The sequence below is a fragment of the Anser cygnoides genome, chromosome 5, assembly GCF_040182565.1.
Source record: "Anser cygnoides isolate HZ-2024a breed goose chromosome 5, Taihu_goose_T2T_genome, whole genome shotgun sequence".
NCBI classification, from domain to species: domain Eukaryota; kingdom Metazoa; phylum Chordata; class Aves; order Anseriformes; family Anatidae; genus Anser; species Anser cygnoides.
In genome coordinates, this window is record NC_089877.1 from 244,374 (window position 1) to 260,381 (window position 16,008).

The 16,008-nt window shown below is 39.6% G+C and overlaps 2 protein-coding genes across 4 annotated transcripts in view; both read right to left on the bottom strand.

Moving 5' to 3' along the window:
- LOC136790903 (nuclear pore complex protein Nup153-like) lies at positions 1-7,438 on the bottom strand. 3 transcript variants are annotated; one of them, XM_066997727.1, is made up of 5 exons: positions 6,544-7,438; positions 5,875-5,962; positions 4,173-4,295; positions 1,793-1,988; positions 1-1,266 (listed from the first exon to the last, which is right to left on the bottom strand). In XM_066997727.1, the coding sequence occupies exons 1-5, from the start codon at positions 6,764-6,766 to the stop codon at positions 1,192-1,194; spliced, it is 705 nt and encodes a 234-aa protein (XP_066853828.1). In that variant the 5' UTR covers positions 6,767-7,438; the 3' UTR covers positions 1-1,191. The 3 variants fall into 3 exon arrangements, with proteins under 3 accessions (XP_066853828.1, XP_066853827.1, XP_066853829.1); XM_066997726.1 differs by lacking the exon at positions 1-1,266 and having other exon boundaries at positions 1,320-1,988; XM_066997728.1 differs by lacking the exons at positions 1-1,266; positions 4,173-4,295 and having other exon boundaries at positions 1,325-1,988.
- Positions 7,439-7,740: 302 nt separating this feature from the next.
- Positions 7,741-16,008, bottom strand: part of LOC136790882 (nuclear pore complex protein Nup153-like) — a 28,676-nt gene continuing 20,408 nt past the window's right edge. The window contains 6 exon segments of the mRNA XM_066997505.1: positions 7,741-8,753; positions 10,268-10,390; positions 10,731-10,821; positions 11,057-11,149; positions 12,391-12,837; positions 14,462-14,588. Coding sequence (XP_066853606.1) covers positions 8,107-8,753; positions 10,268-10,390; positions 10,731-10,821; positions 11,057-11,149; positions 12,391-12,837; positions 14,462-14,588 — 1,528 coding nt within the window. The 3' untranslated portion in view covers positions 7,741-8,106.

Consider the following 16,008-nt stretch of genomic DNA (forward strand, 5'->3'; position numbering starts at 1 on the left):
TTTGCAGATACAAATTTTTTATTTACACAGGCAAGTCTTATCTTTAAGATAAGACCCCATTTACCTCTTTACATTTCTCGAATATTTACATGACTTCATGATGCTCCAAGAAGAGAGTGATGAACAAAAAGATTACAGAAACTGTCAAAAGCATAGCAAAAAAAACCCCAACCTATCACTGTGCTTTAAAACTTATGAGCTAGAATAATGTAGAAGAAATGTAGTTTTAGCACTTTGGTCCTAACGGTCATGCTCTAGAAGACGCTTAAATAGCAGAGGGGATTTCAGAAGTGACCGTATCCAGAGGTTGCCAGTGACAATTCATGAGTGAATCGTAGAGTTCTTCGCTTGTCTCCGTGAATTGTCTGTTCATTTCATCAACATCCAAGTAGAGCTGTGGATCTGAAAATAAAAGCCTGGTAAGTCCAAGTATCAAATCTGAGGCATGCGCACAAAAAAACTTCACGTGAAATGGCTAATAAAATGTATTTTAAGCTAAGTGTAATAAGCTATTAGATCTACTAATTTTAGTGAGGTATTTAGTCCTCTAAAATTTTGAGCCTCACAACTCCAACTTTTGGGAATTTGTATATTAGAAGGCTGGGACTAGAACTGTCTTTCAAGATAAAGACAAAGACAATGTTTAAGATAGTAAAGATAACGTTTACGGATAATCAGCCATGAAACCCTCCCAAGAGTCATTTAATTCACTTCTACGGCAATACACGTTACATAGGATAGTTTCTAAACACTAACACAAAATGCCTCCACGTGAGGACCTTTGCAAACCTTCCAGGACACAAATATGTTTTGTACCGTATTTGTAAGTGCAAGCTGAATCCTCCTTTTGGAATCTGCAACATAAGCTTTTACCTCAGGGTGGAGAACAAAGCTTTTGCATATTACTGAGTTTCTAATATAAAATCTGTTTAGCGGAACCAATACAAAGAACAAAATTCTGTATTAGACCATTTTCAAATGGGAATGAAGGCACAGGTACAAGAAACCTGCTGCGAAGCATTGACAGTGTCCCGTTTTACTTGATGCGGTCAGTGTATGCTGTATCAGCTTTAAAACCCCAGCTGATTGCAGATCAACCCCACAGAGGTTTGACCTCAGCTGAATTTTCAAGATGTTCTTCATCCAGTAGAGGTTGGCTTGTATTGTTAAAAGGCACAAGGATGGCTAAACTCAAGTGACAATGATAGAACCCTTATTACCGTCAGTAATTAGGTCATCACCGATTGCAGTCATAACTGAAGATTCCTGAAAGACAGAAAAGGCTAAGTTTAATCATAACCCATTTCAGAAAGCATCACAGATTCAAAGTGCTGCAGTCTCAACCCATTCCTTCTTCCTACAACTACAAGGATAGATGGCATTTTATCTACTTATTTTTAGAAGAAAGCCAATATTACAGTACAGGTTGGAAGGGACTTCCGGAGGTCACAACTAATACATTGACCACGATAAGACCACTTACAACAACTGTTTAATTTGCTTTAAGCAAAGCAAATCAGAAGAACAGGAACAGAAGAAGCGTACGCAATTATGCTGTCAAAACCATTCTTTGGTATGCGTGAACAAATAATGGTGTATAAATCACTAATTCTATGGATTTACTATTTAAGCACTTAAATACAAACACCTCTGAATGGAATCTGCTCTTTTAACTTCACACTAAGCAGAAAGCATGTTTTCAACTTCGGATTCTTTTTGCTGATTCACACAAATCTGTACAACGTATTATCTGTGAAATATTTTCTTTACAGCAAGCGTGCACTATCTTTACCTCAAAAACAGCTGGAGCCATTAAAGAATCTCCTAAAGAGCAGTCTCCAACAGCTTGCATGCTGTCATAGGGAGCATAGGAGCTGTAGTTGTAGTCAGCGTAAGCATCGTAACTCCTCTGCGAGTAGTAGTTCTGGTAATCTTGGCAATAATCATTATAGTTGTATGACTGGTACCGCTGCAATTCTGCTTTCAGTCTGAAACATGAGAAGTTGCATACAGTCAGAGAACAAGAGACTGTAAACCCAGTTCTGAACTTAAACAATTTGTCAGCTTACATACTTCAAAGCTTAAAAGGAAGCTTTCCTAAACAGTCACCTAAGTGACAGCTTAAGTCACAGCTCAAAACCTCATTTCTATAGAAGCAAGCATCCTCACCTTTGCCAATACCAGAAGGAATTGTTCTCATGGATTAACTCCAGAGCCTTGACATGGTTACCTGTACACATCAAGTATTTTTAGCGTTGGCATAAGCAAGCTGCTGCTATGTCTCTGTGCTTTGCTAAAGATTGATTTAAGACCAGAGACATTTATCAAGCACAGCTGCTTTAAAGATGCAGTCTTAACCCTTCTATCTTTTGTTTGGTTAATTACTAGATCTTATTTCCAGAAAGAAGTGAATGGAGTCAGATTATCCATTTCAAAGAAGCATCTGACGCTGCCTGTCAGTTTGCCATGTCTACCTCCACCTGCTCAGTTTTTTTGTTTGTTTAAAGTCCATTAAACATTCAACAGCTGCCAACTATACCGCTCAGGTGAAGTCAGTCTTGCTTAACAACACAATCGCGATTCTCCAGCATGACGCCTTATTATTAGTGGGAGAATTACAAAATACACTGGTTCTTAAGAAGAAAGGGCCAGCTGATTAGCTTTCACTACTTTCCCTTTCAAGATTTTCTCAGGGGCAGCTTCAGACTAATGACAAGAACCAAGACAAGTGCTATCTGTACTAAAACTGAGGTACACTGCATAAAGAACATTCAGATAACCCAGCTGCATATTCAAAAAAATCCGCTGTTTAGACTTGTCTTCACTGATTCTGTACAGGCAGACCTCCTGTGTCTGCAGTGCCCAGTTTCTCTGACTTGAATTGGGGATGCAGAGAAGTGAGTTCTATGCTTTTGGGGAAGAATACAAGCTGAAGGCATTCTGAAATAGCTTCCAAACTCAGCAAACATGAGGGACAAACTAATCCAATGGCTGGGTATTTCAATGCTAAGAGAGCACGGTACTCAGCCATTCAGAAACGTATTACTGATGTGTATTTTAATACCTACATTTGTTTCAATACTGCAAAGCTACACAAGTTCTAATAAAGAGGTAATCCATTGTCTTGTTACTGTAGTAAACAAACAGAAGATACATCATCTTAGGTCTTCTGCTTCCAACTGCACTCTTCCTACATACAGTTGTGTAGGGAAGGAAAATCTGAAAATACTGTTGACGTTCTTCTGGATAGCCGAAGCAAGAAAACATGTTTGTGGCTTATTCTTGTTTTCAAAATAAAACAATATTAATTTAATCAAAAAATTTTGGCAAAGAAGTTTGGACAGTGCTCTCTTGGAGAAGAGCATTTCCATTCTAAAGCAGAAGGAGGCAACATTTGCAGAATTATGCTAGGTAAACAGAAACAGAAGTGTCATTTTTTACTATTTAACAGAACACACAAGCTAACCTCATGAACATACTGAAATTGTTTATATGAAGTCCTGTTTTGTCAGTATCCTGAATCAAAGTTCATCAAATTTGGTATCAATTCTTTAACCGTTCAGAGACCTGAATTGCCTTAAATAAGTGATAGAACTGAGCCGGTAGAGTAAGAAACCCTCTCAGGAAGTGCTAAGCTTTAAACTCCCCATTGCCCTAAGCTCATGAAAAGCAAAGAATAGCATTCTAAACCTGTTCTAGTAATAACGCCTTTGGCTTTCCCCCTGCGTTCCCATTTTTCCCCCCCACTTCTTTCCTGTCAACCCACTATAAAACTAGTTATGTGCTTCTCTCAAACTAGAGGGAAAGCTCTAAGAACAAGAACTCCCTAGCATATAAAACCACTTCTTGTCCCTTCTACCTTATGCAGGCCCAAACCTGAAAATATTTACCAATGCATTCAGCTTTGCTACTGTTGAGAAACAAGGCTGGTTACAATGGCAGCTAAGCCCAAGTTGCGCTGTCTGGCTAGACTTAACAGTTGGATTCCCCCAGCCATCCTGAAGCAGGTTGATGAATCCAGGGAGTCAAAACATAGGACTTCTGCATTTCTGGTTTTGTAGACTGCATCCTGTGTGCAGCCACTACAGCAAGGGCCACAGACTTTCCAAAGGCAGAGCTACAAGAATCTGATTATTTAGAATAACTGTATCAATGCACAACTCCTTGGTTACCTTTTAGAAATTCCTATGCTCAGCCGGATTCCTTTTCCCCCCAGACCTGGTGCGTTCTGGCAGTCTTGCAGTGCCCTCATCTGATCACCTTGCTCACCAAATCTGACATAGGCATACCCTCTACTATTTTCAAAAGGGAGAAAACCAATTCTAGTATGCATAACAGTTACAAAGCTAACGAATTCAGTTTCTGTCTTCTACAAAAAACAGAAGATAGCAGCTACTATAGCTTCTATTACTTAAGCAACCTCTCTGGCATGTGCACGTGCACAGAAAAGGCTTTCACCAAATTAAAACACTTGGGCCAGAAGCAAAAAGCTTATTCCTTGGTAGCATTAAGATGCAACTCACTGAGAGCCAGCAAAACAATACATTTTAAGTGCTCTCTGCGTAAGTAATCAGATTCCATATTTCTGCATATACAGCAGTTAATCAGTTAGCACTAACCCACTCCTTTTGGAGCCACAAACTTTATTGGTCACAAACACCAAGAGCTGGCTGTAATTATCTGAACCAGTATTAACCGGTACCTCTGAACTCTTCAAACAAAAATATCTTTCAGGTGCTCTTAGAAGAACAACATCAATTGCCTGCAACAATTTGATGGCTTTGCTAAACGGAGCACTGAAAAGCACAGTGGTACAGTTTCTTTTGTAGCCTGTTCAGAAATTATAGCCCCGTGCCTACAGCTTCAAATCAGGCCAAGCTTACCAGCCCAACTCTTACAGCTTAAGTTCACTGCACTTGAATGCCTTCAAGACGTGCTTTTAGGAGCCATGGAGAAGAACCCTCTGGTAAGACCACCATTATAAAGTACTGAGTGTTGTTTTACACTTAAAATAGAACTATCTGTTACAGTCATTCATCAGCTTTCCCTAGGCTGCTGCTCTCTCACTACTGAATGTGATCCTGCTCTCAGTTTCCCACTAACTTTTTCCCCCAGCGGTTATGGCCTCTTTTCATCTATGACACTTTTAAGGGACTACACCGTGTTGAAAAATGCTGGTTAACATTTCCTTTTACACAAGGTGCCTCATCGAATTTTCCTGACTAAACCAAACCCCAGAACCTTAACTAGAAGAGGAAGCACACAAACACACATGCCTCCCTGGCCACCATATCTCCCCAAAACATATCTGTTCAGTAACAGACCAACTGTAAGAATACTGCGATTAAAATCAGTATAGCTCTATACACTGCTTTTCTTCGGGATTACTAGCTAATGTCCTTCCCCTTACCCCTTCTGGAATTAATACTGAATTCTGTACTCCAAAACGCGGTTCTTAAGTCATACAAATGACATTTAACAATCAGAATTTTTCCACACAGTGATCCTCAATAAAAACTTCAATCCTCTACTGCAGTCTTTCAACAAATTAAAGGAATACAAAACTGGCTAATAACTGTTCAGTGATTTTTGGACCTTTGTAGCACTAGAGTAACAGCAGTACACTCTGCAGCATAGTTGCAAGTACGTGGGAATAAATAATCTCTTTTTTTCTCTGAAAGGTGTGAGGCCTCTATTTCACCCTACTAAAGATTTTACCACCAACTGTACTGCTAGCATTGAGACACTGCAACTTCTGTGCTTGAATGAGATGCAGGACAGGTTCCTTAAGGTGTCGCAATTTTTCGTCTAAACCTAGTGTTGAGATGCTGTGTCTTTGACTCTTCAGTGTCAGCTTTCTTTCCAAACACTAACGGAGCAGCAGTAGTGACAGAATCCTGCTTCTCTTCTGTCCTTCCCAAAATAAACTGTGAGGCAGCTGCAGACTCTGCACCTGAACACTCTGAGTGAACACCGAATGTAAATGATGGCAAGGCAGCATTTTGTGGACGCAGTCGCAGTACCAAAACCTGCAGAAATAAGTGAATGTCAAGTCCGTAACCCACGGTGTATCTGCAGTACCTGAAGGTTTGAACTACATTCTAGTCCTGATCTTTCCAGTCAAAACTGTTTAACAAACAACCCACCAAACAGTAAAACAAACAAGAAAACCCCATGCTTCCTCTCTACATAAAACTTTTCACAACTGTGTTTTCTGCCCACCACCTGGCTTTAAAAAGTATACGAACTTCTTTGAAAGATCATGTTTTTAGTCTGAACTCCAAATGAACAACGTGTAGGGCATGTAAAGAACAAGCACGTCATTAATGAAAGCTTTTCTCTAAAAAGGATAAACTTATTCTTGGGGAAAAGTGTGGAAACAGAAGTTACCTAGGCAATATTCCTACAGGAAAAACGAATAATTTTGCCACACCTCAAAGGAAAAAATAATTGTGCTTAACAGGTAAGAAAATAAAAAAAATCAGAGCAAACCAAAAAATAAATCACAGAATATGCATCCTCGTTTTAATCATTAAGGATTACCTTTGAGCTCTGCTTTGGTGCTTGGCTTTGCACTTTCACAGGCTACACACTTCGTGGCCTCTGCTTTGTTTTGAACCAAGCAGGTCTCCCAATCCCAGCTTCCTTCAGGCTTCTTGAATTTGTCTAAATCCAGAAATTCTCCAGAAGGAGCAGAAAATGCAGATGCACTGCTACTGGTCACAGGTGTTGGACCCTCTGTGAGACAAACAAGACAGTTAACCATCCTGTTTGAACATGAACTATAAAATGAGCATTAACTTTTAAATTTGATTTGTCAAATCCCACAGAAATGTTCAAAACTACTCCGCAACTCCCCCCCCCCCCGCCCCTGAAAAAAATAAAAGCCACCAAAAACCCACAAAGAAACAAACAAACAAACAAAAAAAACAGAGTGGAACTCAAAGCTTCCAAACAACACACAACTCTGTTCAGCACACAAGCTTCTGCTGCTGTTGACCACAGTGTAACCTCCATAAAGAGGCCTGACAGGTGCCTTTTAAAAAAAAGGTGCCTTTTAAGAGAGAAGCAGAAGATAACGCTTCAAATTCAAAACCGGAAAGACAAGAATGGCTCTTCCCTTCCACGGCACACGCAGAAAACTTTTATCCTAGTATTACTTGCATCGCTCTTCCTCCTGACAAGTGCAACGTAACCGTGCAATTCACTGCACCATGGTCACAGTAAACCCCTCATTTCCAAAATTCCTCCTTGCAATGGCAAGAGCCTCAGACAAAGATGCCGACTGACCGCTCAGAGGTTGGAAGTCCAAGAGAATCAACTCTGTCTGAAATCCATTATCTTACCTCATGAAATTTCAGTCTTACCGCACAGGATGATTACAAAAGCCCGGTCTAGTCCATCTTAATTTGTTTCTTCCAGGATATATTTGCACAGGTGTTTTTCGATGTAATGGCATGTTAAATGACATTTAGAGTCAAAGTTAGAATTAGAATCGTATTTTAAAAACAATACAACCACGCTCAAAATCAATTACGGTCACACACAATGGGAAACAACCCAGTACTGCCCTGAAGAAGTTACCCAGCGGGTCACTCGCTTTCTTGAAGCCTACCACTGACCTTCATAGGCATCTCTCTGCTTTAGCTTAAGACTAGTTAAGACTACACTGTCTTGAAATCTGGCTTCACATCTCCCCTCAATTACATACAAACGGTGAGTAGAGGCATTTTGGACACATTCTGTAATTTTTTTTACTTATTTTTTGAAAGAGAAAAACGCAGTCATTTTTAACTCTTTCTATGGAGTTCTCATTTTCGCCAGTGAAAAATCACTATGTTGTTTTTAAATTAAGTCACCCACTTCAGCCATCTTCCCTCACCAGCTGCAAAGCCGGGGGTATCTGCATTGATCCAGCTCCGTACTAATACATTTCACAATCAGTTCAATTTATGCGACAGGCTGGAACCTGGGCTGAGACCTCTGAAGTGCCTGTAAACCAATCCTGCAGACAGCCGCTAACCCATCAACCGTACCTGGGAATCGTGTTGCTTAAAATATTCCATATATGCAACGTACTTTTATTCTGTACAAGATTCACAGAGGCTAGGATGGAAACAACAGGAAAAAAAGGACCATACCTGGTTTCTCAGACTGACAGGCTACACATTTGTTATCTTCCGTCTTATTTGGTACAAGGCATATTCCACAGTCCCAAGAGCCTTTCGCCTTCTTAAATTTGTCTCCAAAGCCCAGAGTGGCTGTTGTGTCAGTGCTGCTCGAGGAGGATGTCACTGTCACCGAGCTGTCTGTGACCACTGGTCATGTCAGAGCAGGCATTACTCCCGTTCCAGGTTTTGGTGTCTCACATGCTATACATTTTGTAGCTTCCGGTTTGTTTTGGACAAGACATGTATCACAATCCCACGTTCCAGGTACTGTTTTGAATTTGTCTCCAAAGCCCAGCATCCCTGCTGGGGGCGCTGCTGGCTTTGAGGTGTCGCATTGACTTGAACTTACTGTCTGTTTCATACTCTCAACTGTTGACGCTTTAGTAGCTTGACAAGTTACACATTTGTCCTTTATGTCTTTGTTTTGCAGAAAAGGGTCACATGTATCAGATTGCCAGTACGATGCTTGTTTAGAAGTCTCTTTACCTGCAGAAAAAGTTGTTATTGCAGGCCTAGTATAAACCACTGTGCTTGTTGTAGGTTGTGCAGACGTAGAAGAGCATGTTTTCAACAATCCAAAGTCTAGGAAGCAAGAAAAAAAAGTCTTCCTGTTAGCGCAGCACCTCACTACATGTAACTAAGTGACTTTACTAGAGGGCAAAAATTTCAACCCAGGTGCCAATGGTTACAACTAGACATTCAGACCGAGCGCAACAGGAAGTCCCCAGAAATCTTATCTAAACGGATGAAATTTCATCTGCTGCACTGGGTCACAACAGAACATTTCGTTAAAGCTTCATTTAACTCTTTGTTTCCAAGCAAGCTTTAAATCAACATTTTCACTGGTCGATACAAGTACAAACAGACAGTAGCTGACTGAAATCTGACAGTCCAACGTGGAATGGAAATAATACAATTTGATTAAGACGCGATGCCCAATCGAATCAGATTTCTAAAGCTCCTCCTTCCGTAGCAGATGACTCAAATCTACTCCAGTAACTGTACAGAAGTTTGTACTCGGAGCAGCAATCCATACGGTATTTTCCCACAGATGCTGAATATTAATTAAATAATAAAAACTCAAGACAATTGAACAACTGTCTAATTTTCTATAATTAGGACAACTCCTTATTTAAAAGGTGGCAATTTTAACAGAAAAGACAAGCTACTAATACAGAAAGACTAAAGGAAATGCATCTTAAACAGCAGCTCAAGTTGCTTGTAAATCTACCTTGAACATAGTTGTTTTGTGGTTTGTTTGTTGGTTTTTTTTAATCAAAAATGAAGTCTTTGAACAATGTGGATTTAGATTCTGCTTCTTTTAAACCGATAAAGAAAGTGAATGTCACTTCACTCAGAGGTCTTTCCTTAAACAAAATGCACAATGTATTTTCTCTCACTTAGCTCTTTCCAACAGAGAAATGTGCTGCCTTCTTAACAAGTATGTAAGTTAGAAGAAGACTTTTGGGAAAAGATCAAATTCAATAAAGCCCTTTTTCTTAAAAGATATCTTTTCCACAGACACACTTTATGAAACTGTTGAAAACAATTGCAATTGCTTAAAAACAAAATTCAGAAAAGGGTTTTTAACGTAAAACACTCCACTTCTGTTTGCAGTTTAAATTTTAATCCACAGGAGCCATTGTAAGCTAAGGCCCAAAGATTCGCAGCTTTCGCCATGTATTTGGAACTGAAGCTCTTTCCTATTCTTTCTTCACCTGGGCTGAAGGTGGGACAGGAGTGTTGAGCTTTACAAACATTTCCTTTTCAATTCCACAAATTGTATTTACTTAAAATGAAACACCGATTATCTGGCTAATTCTCTTAGTACCTCATTTACAATTACATCCTAACACGTAAAGGAGATGCAACCCATCTGCTTTTCATCTTGCAGTTTTACTTCCAGCAACAAACACCACTTAGAATAGAAGGGGGCAGATGCACCCTAACAAACGCAGCGCTTAATGTAATGCTCTCCTACATTCATATTTATAGCAGATACTCTATTAACCATAAGTCGTGTGTTGGTTTTTTTTTAATAAAAAATGCTAGCGTATTTTTTGCAGCATCTTTTTAAAAGGAGTTCATTATCTCACCAGGATTTTTTAGAACGTCTAAGACGCTTCCTTCCTTTAATACGTGGGCAGTGGTGAAGGGACCACCAGCAAAATCTTTGACCTCCTCTTTCTGTGTGTTGATGTTGGTTGAGGTGGTGGTGTCTTTTGAAACAAAAGAAAACAAAAACAGCTTTCACAATGTGACCTAGTTAGAGCAGATTATACTCACTTTTGTTAGAAACAAGAATTTCCAGCTTCATGCTTCTCACATAAGAATCTTCACAAATTCTACTTACTTTGCAATGCTTTATGATTACAAGCAAAACAAAAAGCAACAAAACAAAAAAAAAATTATAAAAGCAGATCTGTCACTGGAAAAATACTGCAGAAGTCCAACACTGCCTGGAATTGCTAGCATGCGCAGACAGGACAGATTGAAGATTTAATAAAGAAAAAAAGGAAAATCAGCACTTCAGATCTGAAGTGCTAAAGTTTCAGTTACCTAGGGTAAGAAAGGGCGTCACTGGAGTACCACTGGGTCCAGAAAGTTCTGCCGATTTTACAACGGGAACACTAAATGTAAACCCAATCTGCTATGAACAAGAGAGGTTTTTCAGATTCTCAAGCCACAGGAACTCCAATCGAATGCACACACAAAACCAAATCTGAAAGCTGCTCTTCACATTTGTAGCACGCATGCTGAATGACAAATTATAAGCCAGAAGCCTACATACTTTTCTCCATCAAGGCAGATTCTGCTTTAGTGTTCTGCAACAGCCTACTAAATGCCTAAGAAAAAAAGTCAAGCTCCTTTATTATTTTACTTACAGAAGACGTAGGTAGCACTTCTGCCTCAGTAGATTTCACAACTGGAGATGAAAACGCAAACTCAGGACTGCTAACAGTACTTGTTGGTTGTATCTGTATTTTCAAAAGAATTAAAGGTTTATATTTAAGAGCAACAACTACCTGAATTCACTATCCAACAGAAGTCCGGCAGTGACGTCGAAAAACCTGATGTTTGAGTTATTTTGCAGATAAAAGTAATAATAAAACACAGGGAAGTTTCCAAGTGGGTATAGGACAATATCTTCAAAACCAAATTCCAGAAACTGAGAGGAAAAGCTGGAGATGCTACTTAGGTCTAAATGCACGGAAAAGCAAGCCAGGAAGCTGAAGAACGGCAAACTCAGCCCAATGATACTCCAAGAACTTCAGCAAACACCTCAACATGTTAAAGCAGCTGTCTACTTCAAACCGTACAAAAAATATTTCAAGTACTCTGGAACAGATTAATGTTTATTTTATTGCAATAATATGCCAATTATTGCACCCTAGGCTCATTCTATGTGAGGCTTATATGACCACGTTACCTCTAATTTAATAACTTAAATAAAGTTGTGGTTTAACCATTGCAGGCAACTAAGCACCACACAGCCACTCGCTCACTCCCTCCAAGTGGAACAGGGAAAAGAACTGGAAATAAAGAAGTAAAGTTGTTAAATTTGAGGTAGCATTAATGACTCATCGCATGTAATGGCTACCTGGAAAGACAAATGCCATAACCCTGTACATACTCCCCACTCCTTCCCCTTCTTTCCCCCAGCATTTATTGCTGAGCACGATGCTAAATGGTGTGGAATATCCCTTCGGTCCTCTGGGCTCCGCTGTCCTGGCTGAGTGCCCTCCCAGCCTCTTGTGCATCCCCGACCTCCTCGCTGGCAGGGCAGCGTGAGAAACAGAAAAGGACTTGTCACTGTGTAAGCACTGCTCAGCAACAGCTAAAACACCAGTGCCTTACCAACACTGTTTTGCTCACAAATCTGCAACACAGCATCATCTACTACGAAGAAAATTAACTCTACCCCTGCCCAAACCACTATAAATAACTTGGCATAAAGTCCACACCCCCCTTCCCCCGCAGACTTCCACAGCATTTGAAGCAGTTATACAATCACGTTAAATGGGAGTTGGCAGGCTCTAAGACTGAGAGAAGCAGAATCAAAACATTTATGCCTTTTTCCCCAAACTGGCATACAACCCCAATTCATTCAGCTGCGTAGAAACTAATATTTGTTAGTTTCATGAGCACCACAGAAAAAGTCAACTCGCAATAAAGCAGTATACTCATTGTAAACATTATTTATAGCATAAAGATTTACCTTGCCCGCCGCCGTCGCTGCTGCATCTGCCATGCCTGCCGCCTCCGTTGAATTTGCCACGCTTGTCGTTGCCGCTGTTGACCTTGATATGTCCTTTGTCATCAGCAGGTATGGCATGCCCGCCGCCATTATTGGATATGTCAAGCCTGAGGGCACTGTTGAACACGTTATGCCTGACGTCGCCGTTGTATATATCATGTCCTCCACCTCCTCCTCTGATAGATCTGTCAAGTCCTCCACCTCCGATGGATCTGTCATGCCCTCCACCTCTGATGGATTTGCCATGCCCGTCGCAGCTGCTGGAGTTGCCGTGCTCATTGCTGCTGTTGAAACAGCGCTCGGTGACGCTGAGACAGCGCTACTACCAACGAAACTGGAATTGAACTGAGGCAGCGATGCAGCACTGATGGGTAGGGGTATTTTCGGTAGCACTGGTTCCTCCACTTCCTAAAGTTGCAAATTTTAATTTTTCTTATACAAGACATACTACTTTCTCACCCCATCCCACCCAATTTATTAACAAAATTAAATAGAACAAAAATCCATACAAATTAAGAGAAAGCAAGTTTCCAGAAGAAATCCCGATCTCCCCACCTCTGTCTACCACGTCATTTTAATTTATGGCAGGCCTGCTTCCACATTATACTCTATTCAACAACTGTACAGCAAGAACACTGAAAGTTAACTCAAAACCTGTGCGGAACAGAGATGCACAGATCACATTTTTTTTCTTTCTTCTCTGTACTTTAGTCATCAAAGCTCTAGAGAAGCATCATCCTTTCTAACTACCCTCGCATGGCTTCAATTAAGAGTACACTCTCAAGACAAGTGAGAAAGTGTTCCTCTTGCAAAATTAGGCAGGATAGCTGCCAAAGTTTCTAAAGTCACTACAGCAGTGAACGTGGAAAAAGGTAATGTTTAAAGAAGCAGGTAGGTTCAAAAACCAAACTAAACACAAAAAGCACCAAAGAAAGTCAGACTAGCAGCACTGAAGATTGTGTTCTGGTAAATACAGTCTATACCATGTATCAGGATGCAAATATAAAAATCAGAAAACAGCCTCTTAACAACTTCAATTTTCATCCCTGCCACTTACTTTATTTGATTACTAAGATTGGATGAGTTATGTTTTAAATGGCATAGGAAATCTGACCAAAATTTGTACAGTACTATCATGATCTACTTAGAAATGACTAGGCAGGGATGTAAGTTGGTACTACTGATATTCAGTGCATCCTGTAGCTTACATCTGTTTCACAGTTTTGATTTGAAAAGTTTATGGAACTTTTGATATTTGGACCATTATTTTATTTGTGTTACAGGAATAAACAACAGTGTTTACGATTTCTTTATATTGCATCATCCAGAAGTCCCATTTAATGATTTGAAACTTAAATTAACTTAAATACTTAATATTAACTTAATATTAATTAAATACTTAATATTAACGTAAATACTTAAATTAACTTACAGGCAGCTTATATAACATCCAATAAAAGAAAAAATAATCTGAATATTCATGGTCATAGTTTTATGGAATAGATTTTTCCTATTAAAATGAGAAAAAAACTCTCTCACAATGAGTTTGGTGAGTATCAAAAACTGAGTCATCGTTAGCAGACATGCAGAATGCTGTCTTCTACTACTCTTTCAAACTCTTGGCCTGTATCTTTCTGTATGACTTAAATATGAAACCAAAAATTAAGCTTTTTTTTTTCTTTTTATACTTGGCACTCGTTTCAAGTATCATTCCTGTAGAAAAACTATACAAACCTTCACCAAAACATTACTTCTCTTCTTAGGACTCATTCATTCAATTGCTAACGAGAAATGTTATAGTTTGAAGAATCTCCAAGGTAAGAGAATTAAAAATTTCAAAATTACATAAGCAAAGTTCAGGTATTCAAAGACAGGAAATCAATTGGAGCCTGCTCTGAAACCCACAAGAAAACAAAAACAATGCAAAAATAAAGCGGTATTGTTATAATTTACTATGATGCAATAAAACTGACACACTTAGCTAGTTACTTCAGTAAGCTCAGTGACAGCAATTAATTTAAGAGTCACTTACCTGTTCTTGTACAGCTCTTGATAAATAGTGTATTCCTCTTTCCCTTCTCATTTTGCCGCCTCCGCTACTCACTCCTGAAGACAGACCATTGGACGCAGCAGTACTGAATTTGTAGCTGGTCACATTGCTAGCACACGACAGTACAGAAGTTGGGGGAAACAAGAGAAAAAAAAATCACCAGCCAAATTTTTTTTCAAGATATTAGAGCTGTTATTAGTCCTAGAATTGAAACCTGCTGATCAGAAAAAAACTAAAGCTGTCTCACAAGTTGCTAAACGCTGGTAAATACTTGATGTTCTAAATAGGAAAAACTTTATTAACAGCAGCAATGAAAAGGACATACATAAGTGCACCGTTCACATGGGAACAATGACTAAGCCAGAAGACCTGAAATAGAAGAGCTGATTTAGATTGTTATTTTCCAGTGCTTCCTTTAAATAGGACTGGTTCTCTGATTCTGCGATGCACGTGTATCTTTTGCAGGGATATAAAAGAACAGCTCACAAAAATACAGAAAGAGTGCACATATGCACACATACACATGGGAAACACTGCCAACAGCTCTGATAGAATAGGGACGCCTTAGACTTGTGTGGCAAGGTAATATGGCCTAAGCTTCAGAAGCAGCTCTGGCTTTCATGTGGCCATCAGCAGGAACAGCAGAGGTGTTTGGGTATGCCAACATTCCAGAAGTCTTTTCAGACATGAATACAGATCCCTTTTGTAAGGCATACAAAGGCGTTTTTCTGGTACTTAAAAAAGCCTAGCTCAAAACCAGAAAGATATCCTAATCCAAGAGCAAATGGGGAAAAAATAACCCAAACCAGAAGTGGAATAGGGAATAACTCTAACAAAAGTACTATGGCAAGAAAATGAAGTATGCCTGGAAAAACTGTGACCTCAAAGCTTATCTTGCAGCCAATCAGTCAGTCAGTACAAAAGTGCATTAGATCGCACTGGAAGACACCAGGTCAAACTCCCACAATACTGAGGAGGAGAACTGGTCTAAACTTGTCAAATACTTGACAACAGCCTGCTTAGCACTGTAACTGCATAGAGGAAGACAGATCCCTAAGGCAGATGCTCAGACTTTTCTCTAATCCAAACTGTCAATCCATTAGAATTCTGAAAAAAGTCTTACATCAAAATAGATCTTCATTCAGACAACTATCGCTTGCCCATAACAGCCCATATTCCTCTTTCTGTTAACACCTGTGAGCTTCAAGGGGGCAAAGACAGTTGTCAGCCTTCAAGCAAGTCTAATCTACAATTGGACTCAGGATATAAAATATATATATATATACACACACACGCATAGATATATAGCATTGGTGGGCCAGAGATTTACTGAGTATTCCAACTCAACTGTCCAAAGGGACTCTTGCCAGCAGATCAGTGTGGTGCTCCTGCTCCAGAACATGGCACCCAACAGAGACCAGCATCACAAAAAACACTACCACCACTACCTACTCTACAAACAAAAGGTAGGGCACTGCAATAAACTTTGTGAACGAAATCAAAAGCAGTGTGAGTTTTCTGTATCTCCT